The following is a 9,468-nucleotide window of genomic DNA, read 5'->3' as shown; positions in this document are numbered from 1 at the left end:
TTTAATACATCAACTTCAACATTTTATTTCAGTTTTTCAGTTTATTTTTTCATCTAATAGCATCTAAGACTTTATTTCAAAAATGCTATATATATATATATATATATATATATATATATATATATATATATATATATATATCATTTTATTTATATTTTTAAATCGTTTTAATTTTTACATTTTTAATATATAAATAATGTAATATATTACACATATTTTTTATATTATTTATTTATTAGTTTTCTTTTGTTCTGTAGTAATTGTGTTGGTGATTGCATTGCCGATTTTCAAACATGTTTTTATTTTTCAGTTTTTAGTTTAATTAATTAAATTTTGGTTTATTTAATTGTATGTGCTTCTGTTTTTTATATATTCAATATTATTATAAATAATTATAATGTATAATATATTTTTAATATTTAATATTAATATTTATATTTAGCTTTAATTCAATTATATTTTTATTTAAAAATTTAGTACATAAAGTAAAACATAATTAATTTCAGTTAGTTGCAAAGAGAACATTTCCAACGTTTTTTTAAAAAGTTTTTCCATCTAATATTTATATTTTATTTCATTTCAGCTTTTTATATATTTATTAATTTAATTATATATTCTGTATAATATATTTTATATTTATACAATTGTTTACAATATTAACTTAAATATAAATAATGTAATATATTATTATATGATGTATTTATTTTTCACATTATTTATCCATCTCTTTTTTTCATTTTAGTTTAAGTTTTAATGGTTTTATGTGCTTTTTCATTTTTTTAAATATTTTAATATATTAAAATTTCTTTTTGAAACTTCAACATATTTTATTTCAGTAAGTTACAAAGGAAACATTTTTTAAAGTTTTTCATCTATTATTTTTTATTTTATTTCAGCTTTATTTAAATAAGCAAAAATTTTTATTATAAAAATGATTATATTTTATATTCCTTTATAATATATGAACTTATATATTTAATATATAAATAATGTATTGCTTTACATTTATTTTTCATATTATTTATTTATTTGTCTCTTGTGTTGTGTGTGTTGGTGACTGTACCGTCCAGTTGTCCGCTGCCCTCTCTGTGGTTTGTGAAAACTGGCTGCAGTTTCTACAGAAAAGAATAAGAAACAGATATTCAGAATTGATCGAACAAAAACCCAAGCAACACTATTGACAACTATTATCAGTTTCTGTTTTTCCTGACCATGAGGGGAGTGCTCTTTTTCTTGTCAGAGGTTTCGTCAGAGAAGTCTTTCAGCAGGGACATGCTGTTCATGGGAAGGTGCATCACTTTTGGAGGACCAGCTGACAGACGAAAGATGAACATGATATGCATATCAGTCCCACACTTTCATTTTAGAAAAGTGTGAGCCCTTTATTTTATGAGAACAGGGATTTATAGGCCCGGGATATATGCATGAATGATTTGATGCTGTAAATGAATAGCTTGTTTGATAAATGTTTCTGATGCACTGGTTATATATACCTGACATCTTTCGGGTCAGCTCAGTCTTCAGCTTCTCCTGGCCGCTGGTCAGAGCAGTGATGTGTTCCTTCTGACCCCAGACGAAGTAAGCGGTCAGAGCCTGACCCGCCAGCAGAAGACAGGCCAGAACCGTGAGTCCGGCCACCTTCAGGGCCTTTCCATTGGGGTTCCTGCAGACGGAGACACAGGACAGCACACACACACACACACCATTACAGGGGAGTTTCCACACTGACGGTCACTGCTGTGGGTGTTTATCTGTAATAACACCATCTCTGTCCGCCAACAAAAGTGTATTCCCCTTCAAGTAAAAGGGAATATTTCTATGATTCACACCAATATTTTTGAATCATTTGAGATCCTGGGAATTTTTTTGTGGGTAATTTACTTCCTTTTTTTTTTGTTAAAAAAAAGAGGGAGAAACAAATCCTGCTCCTCTTTTGTAAGTCACTTTTGAGTCCGCTAAATCAATAGATGCAAATCTAGATGGTTTAAATTCTTAACTAAAAATAAGATTGACTGATTCAGGTTTTCAGAAAGACTGAGAATAAATAAATTAATGAATTTCCGATGCATGGATATTTTAGTTAGTCAGAACTTAAATTCAAATTCAAATGACAAAAAAATTATATTTTAGTTGCTTGAAATAAATAAAACATTAACTAAAATCAAATAAAATATATAAATGTAAACTTTTTTTCCATTTCACCAAGTTCCCAAGGCAATATTTAAAAACAAAACAAACAAAAAAACTAAATCTGAAACAATTTAATACAAACCATAAAGACACATTTTAAGCATAACTAAATCGTTTGAATAAATTAAAAAATATATATGCCCATGTATAAAATGACCAAACCAAACTACTGCGAATTTAAATGAACATTTGATATGATATGATATATGATATTATGATATGATTTGTTTGGGTATTTTTTGCTAGTTTTTTATTAGGCCTAATTATTTTATAATTAGCACATTACATTCATAATATTTGTAATATTAAAAATTAATCACACCGCAGGTCTTTTTTTTAAATGAACTACTTTAGGCAAAACAAGTGATTAAAACAATACAACTCCTTTAAAAATTCCATTAAAAAAGAAAATCTTGAAATGTCCATGTTATTTGTCAACAGTTCATCACGTTAAGTCTATATGATTAGGATGTATTAAATCGAAATCAAGAGGACAAAAATGTATCACAAATTATTAAGAATTTGTTTATAAAAAACTTGTCCAATAAATAAACAACCAATCAATAACGACAGCGCGTGTGACGTCACGGGTAGTGAGGCAGAGTTTCATTTCAATCTTCGTCTCTTTTGGGAATTTTACAGTACATATCCCAAGTAAGATATGTAGCAACCAAAATGAGTTTAGACTTGTTGCGTCCTTTTTGAGCCAAGGAATTATTGTAATATGATTCATTGTCATTCAAAATTAATGCTTTTAAATTTACACGCACAATACTGGAGTTTTGCATACAAGAAAAAGTTCCACGGATCATTCAAAGCATGCATTCTTGAACATTTACCCTCACAAATGCAATATTATAATTGCTATCATGCACTAATGCAATTAATAATATAAACGGAAACTAACAAATTATTTTACTATGTCCCACAAACATATAAACAAACAAACAAATAAACATTACCGTGTTGGTCCGCGGCTCAGGATGGTCTCTTGGCTCGGCACGCGCTGAATCAGCGCATCGTTTTGATGATCTTCCATCACTGCTGTTTCTACTGTCAGTGAGTGAGTGAGTGAGTGTTTATTCCGAATGAAAGTCACGGTGTCCTCCAGAAGGTTTTATGCAGCACCGAAACCCGCTTTTCAGGATGTATGTGGCGGAAAGCCCCTGATTCTACAGATGTGAACCTGAACCTGATTCGGGCATCTTCACATCTGAAATGTGATTGGCTGATGAGAGCAGCGTCATTAGTTGATGGAGAGACTGAAACTTCAACTAATATATGGCCATGAGAAAGTGCTTGATCAAAACAAAACACTGAACATAAATATTCCACTTTCATTTTTTGAGCAAAATTATCAAATATTTCAGAGAGGGATTTGACATCAATAGGGTTACACTTTCTAATAATTCCATTAAATCACTATAAAGATGTTTAGATTAAATGCATTCAGGTCCATATGAAAAAATATGCATCAAAGTGTGACATTTATAATTCTATCTTTTTGTCTTGTATAGCCTATTATATTACTATAGCCTTTTTTAAATTCACATTAATGTATATCAAAGCATACATACACTTTAAAAAAGCTGCTGCATTAAATTATCAACTCGGATGTTTAAGTCATTTCAACTTAAATAACATAAAAAGGACACACATATGTTGTCCTTTTTATGTAAACTGCATAATGAGTAAAGCTTTATAGGCTAAGTGATGCAAGTTATTATACATTTTTATAACAGTATTTGCAGGGCTATAAAATGTTGCAGGCAACATCATGGTGAAATAAACACATAAACATGGTAAAATTAGAGTGAATTAGTGCAGGTTCTGCCAAGATACAACTGATTCATGCATCCAGTTTCTCCGATTGGACACGCAGAACAAAACATGACAAACAACATTCCATTTGCAGAAACGTTTTTTCTAAAACACAGAACTGAGAAATAAAGAATCAAGAATCACCATCCTTTCCAAGAAAAATGTCCAACATGAAGTGAAATCAGAGAGTATGATCTTTAGATCTATGGCTTGACTTTTGCAAACTAAAACTCTGATTTATCAGAAATGTGTTGTGGAAGCCGTGTTGTGTTGTGTTGTGTTGTGTCTTACAAAAAATGGTGTTTAATATAAGCAAAAATAGGTGATTTTTGGGTAATCTGTACATAATCAAATGATGAGATTTCCAAACACAGTTAAGTCAAATCTCAGTTTAAGGATCACTAAAGCAGATCATATGAAGGCTGACTATATATATATATAGGTCGGTAAGATTTTTTATGTTTTTAAAAGAAGTCTCTTCTGCTCACCAAGGCTGCATTGATTTGATTAAAAATACAAAACAAACCCAGTAATATTGTGAAATATTATTTCAATTAAAAACAGCTGTTTTCTATGTGAATATATAGTAAAGTGTAATTTATTCCTGTGATCAAAGCTGAATTTTCAGCATCATTACTCCAGTCTTCAGTGTCACATGATCCTTCAGAAATCAGTATAATATGATTATTTGATGCTCAAGAAACATTTATGATTATGATGGCTATATCAAATGAAATCATCAATATACACATACTCTTAAAATGCACAAAATATTTGCATAATATAAAATAAAAAAAATCTCTACTTTATTAATATATTTCCCAAATGGAGATGTCAGATCTAGTAGGGACACACTAAAAATAAACACAAAACAATGTCAAAAGATTTGCAAAAGATTTAGTTTTGTTTCAAGGAAGCAGAGGAAGACAACAATATCTGCATACAATACTTTCACTTTTATTTTTGATTAATTATAATATAAATCGAACTTCACAGTTAATGAGAACTAATTATCTAAATATCTTAATATTTTATAAAGAGAGAGGAACAAAACAGTAGTTGAATTCAGATTTACTGATGTCACATGAGAGAGAAGACTGAATTCAGAAGAACCCAACAAGGAATGCATTTCATAATTTTAAAGATGACTGAAAGGCACATAAACACAATCGAAAGTGTGTTCTGTAACTGTTACTGTACAAACAGTGAACGCTCCTGGTCATAAACTGTAAAAAAAACACACATTCGTAAACAAACAAACAAACAAACACATTTATCCTCCCTCATATAATAATCTTGTTCTCACTGTCTCCATCAGACACATAATTCAGGCAACATCAGAAATACATATACAACTGAAGTCAGAGCAAGCATTTGAGGGTTTTGTAAGGTTTTGGATAATTATTTCCGATGGATTTGGTAACACGAGTCATTCTTCACTTTAATTGTTAACTCTATTATGCATTATTATGTATATTATGTATAGTAGTCCTCTGGGAGGTATAAAAATAGTGTTTATTGATTAGAGAACCACATTCAAGTGAACACTTCTAAATTATTAATCAAAGATTCTTGTTAATTAAAACTAGTCTAGTTACTACATTAATAATGCGCTATTCATTTGTTCCTGCAGTTATTCATTAATGACAGAACAGTATTCTAAGTGTTACCATCACATCTTCTCATTTCTTTCACATTCACTGTTATCATCAGCGTCATAACTGCAGTGCTGAGGACACTAAACACTTTTCCTGAGGCCTTGTCCACACTAATATGTTTCGGAGGTATGTATAAACAATGACGTATGTTTAGTCATGTGACATTGAACCCATGGATATTGATGTTTATACCAGCATAGTGCCTGATATGTGCTATTCAATTTCTCACTGTTGCTAAAATATGTTACTTTGCACACTCTTCGTATCACAGTCCTGCAAAGATGAGAGAAAATTCACTGCATTTGCTGTCCTGCAAGTGCAGTTGTGTTTTACACCAATATAATGGTGAGTGAGTGCTACTCTGCTAAGTAAAATGATCCTGCCAGAGGATTTGTGTGATAACTTGATTATGTCTTGTTCTGTCTTTTATCATCTCAGTGAGCTTTTATGGGAGTGAATTCGGCGTTTTCCTGACGTTTCGGTGTGGACGAGAAATCGTTAGGAAAACGCTATGGACAATGGACGGAGAGCGTTTTGAAATGAAAACTCAGTTCTCAAATCTATCCGGATTAATGCAGGTCTAGACGTAGCAGATCCTCATATTGTTCATCTCAGACAATGAAATCACCGGCCCGAACTTTCCCTCGTCGCTTCCTGTTCTCTTCTTCCTCAATGTCGGATCCTCTCAGTTTCCAATATTACACTTTAGGTTGCATGAAGAAGATGGACATAATCAAACCCCACCCTACATTTTTGAGAATCTTTTCACTCAGAATTCGTGGCAGGTTTTCACTGTGACCAAGTTCAAGCTTCACAAAATTGTCTACATATCAAATTGAACCTGATAAATATTAACTGTAAAAAGTATAACAACTAGCCTCCTTTAGAGCCTAATTAAGTTTATATTAATGTAGATACATTCCACCATATATAACCCACTGTTAATTACCCATTTGTTATTCAAGTTTTTGTTATGGTCTGCATTGGTAACATTACAGGACCTTACACAGATTATGAATCATAGTAAAGACACTTGTTTTGTGTTACAAGTTTTATGAAATGGTATGTTTAAACACAAAATGTGACATAAATGTATAAAGGTCCTATAGTCCTATAATTTTCAAAACTCACAACTTTCCAAACTGTTTTATGGTGTTTTTGTATAATGAATGTTTCTGGAAAGATGTTTTGTCAGCTGAGCATCAATCCATTGAACGCACTGTACTTCCCTCACTCACATCCTCGGTTTAAAGGGTGGTTTACTGCTTTTTTTCTTTGCATGACTGTGTTTATGGGGTGCAATATAACATGTTTTCGTTTTTTTTTTTTAAAGCCTTATTTTCATAAATTTCACCTTTATTGTAAGCCGCTTTCTCCTCTGTCATTTGAATGACCGGTTGACTTCCTGATTCTATGAAACCACTCCCTCAGAAACAGGCAATGAGCTCAGATTGGTTAGTTGGGCCGGTGTGTTTTAATTGGCTAAACTGCGTATTGTACGTAGTCCGGAAACTTCACGCCCATTACCTTTACGGGCGAAAGCTGCATGTGCTCCGGTCAAATGTAAATAGTGTCAATAGCCTTCTGCCTTATCAGTTTGAGCCAGAATCAGACCCAGAAAGAGGCAATGAAGAGAGTCAAGCAGAACCTCCCCAAACACGGCTCTTACAAAACGTTTCTGAATGGTACATTTTTGAATCATTAGTATTATTCTGTTCTACTATTATTATATAAGAATTTCGATATGCTGTTACTTGAAAATGCTACTGCTTGTTAGCTTTTGAGATACGGTTTTCTCCTGATTAAATGTTTAATATAACTGAATAAATGACTGAGTAATACAGTTTTTTAAAGTTATTGTTTTGTGTTATAATGAACAACCGTTTATCTATTCACAAAACTTAGTTTACTCGGTGTGTCGTTTTCTTTAGCTGTACTTGGCAACTGTTTTAAAATGCCAACAGAACGTGAAAACATCTGATAACAGCAGCTGAAGTTTGCTGTTGCGACATATAATTTTTTGAACTTTATACACGTTTGTCTTATACACACAAAATAGGAAAGAACTAGCTACAAAAAGCGTTGGCATTGGTTTATGTTCTTGATCAAATCGAAAAATTACGTCGTATACATGGAAAATACATTTACAAAATTAGTACATAATTTCAAATTCAGGTCCAAAATTTTTGTACGCGTTTGTCATAGACACACGAAATAGCATAACTAAGTGGCTACTAAAGCCAGCGCTGGCATTTGTTTACGTCCTTGATAAAAACTAAAGCATTATGTCTAAAATTATACATGCAAATACATTTTTAATTATTAAGTCTTACTTACAGGTTGTGGCCCAAGAACTGCTGCCTCTGGTTTTAAAGTTGGAACTGCTTCATGCTTTAGTAACAGTTTGTTGTTGAATCCGACATTGAATTGTGGAGATTCTGGAAGCTGTCTTCCGTAAAATGTGCAGCACAGAGAGCTAAATTACGATTGTAATTTTCTGGAACATAATCAAACATAAGTTGTAGCCATTGTTGAAGAACTACAGCGTCCGTAGGAAGCCGGAACAAGACCTGACAGCTGGGTGAAAATAACACACTTTCGACAGCATGGCTACAGCTCTCCACTATAACTCTTCCTCATAGACAAAGCAGCAGAAATATGGCCATGCCCACTTTTTTGCCTATTCCGGAGGGAGGGTTGATTATGGGTTAGTTACGTATAAAACCCGGGAGTATCTCGTTGTACTCCCATTCCAGTCGTTTTTGTAATATCAAACTTCCTGATTTTTAAAAGATGATATCTCTGATTACATTGAACTTTCAGCCCAGCAACTTTGCAGATACTGTTCTTGCACCAACAGCAACATTACTATTCAAAATGAAAAATGTGAAATCGCAATCAACCACCCCTTTAATTCGTTATGTCTATACATCTTAAAGATACAATATGTAAGATTTTTCGCCGCAAGGGGGCGCAGTTTACAAACAATAATAAAGGTGAATCTTGAGGGGGGGGAATCTTGTTCCATTATTCCAAATAAATAGATTATGATCCACAAATAAATGTAAAGAGATTCACAAAAATATATAAAATTCACAAATAAATAGATTAAGATCGACACTTAAGAGTTTCACATAAAAATATATAAAACTCACAAATAAATAAAATTAGCTTTGCGAATAAAAATCTATATTTACAAATGTGTTTTATGCCACAAACACAACTTGGCCTGGCATTTATTTGTGAACCATTTTTTGTCCATTTGTAAATCCCCTATGCATTTGTGGATTTTGAAACACTTCTAGCGTCGACGTGCAGAAAAATCCACAAATAAGTGGACTCCTCCCACCCTTTACCTAAGCCAATCAGATCACGGCCACATTGTGCTGACCAATCGTAGCACGTTCTCTCTACAACCAATCACGTTAGGCTTTACACTCGGGGCGAGAAATGGATCTGATTAATTTTGCAGATATTTGCACCCCTGAAAGAGCTGTAATGGGAGCTTCATTCAAATGAGCTGTTTGTGTGGTTTAAACACCCCGTTTCCAAAAGATTGTTGGAGCTTAAGGCTTCTTTATATTTATTATTCTTTATTATTAACTCAGGATTATACACAAATGATTATCACAGATCCCGAGCATCATAACCCCCTCTATACTGGAGTCAAAAGCAAAGCCGATTATCTTCCCTGCCGTAGAAGTTGCACTTCATGTAAAACTAACATGTTTACAATGTTAACACATTTTGCCCATGACGTCTGTTTTCTTACCTGAAGATATATGACGTATATTCTTCT

At 32.5% G+C, this 9,468-nt stretch overlaps 1 protein-coding gene across 1 annotated transcript in view; it reads right to left on the bottom strand.

Annotated features, from left to right (window-relative positions):
- Nucleotides 1–8,329, bottom strand: part of cd74a (CD74 molecule, major histocompatibility complex, class II invariant chain a) — an 11,001-nt gene extending 2,672 nt beyond the window's left edge. The window contains exons 1-5 of the mRNA XM_077247345.1: nt 8,007–8,329; nt 3,153–3,418; nt 1,494–1,663; nt 1,212–1,312; nt 1,064–1,115 (exon numbers count right to left, since the gene is read on the bottom strand). Coding sequence (XP_077103460.1) covers nt 1,064–1,115; nt 1,212–1,312; nt 1,494–1,663; nt 3,153–3,229 — 400 coding nt within the window. The 5' untranslated portion in view covers nt 3,230–3,418; nt 8,007–8,329. The remainder of the gene's footprint in view (nt 1–1,063; nt 1,116–1,211; nt 1,313–1,493; nt 1,664–3,152; nt 3,419–8,006) is intronic.
- Nucleotides 8,330–9,468: the final 1,139 nt, after the last annotated feature.

Source organism: Siphateles boraxobius, unplaced genomic scaffold (assembly GCF_051911475.1).
Source record: "Siphateles boraxobius isolate OS27281-9 unplaced genomic scaffold, OSU_SipBor_1 3, whole genome shotgun sequence".
Classification (NCBI taxonomy): Eukaryota; Metazoa; Chordata; class Actinopteri; order Cypriniformes; family Leuciscidae; genus Siphateles; species Siphateles boraxobius.
The sequence above is the reverse complement of the archived record's forward strand: the minus strand, read 5'-3'. Positions and strand labels throughout refer to the sequence as shown.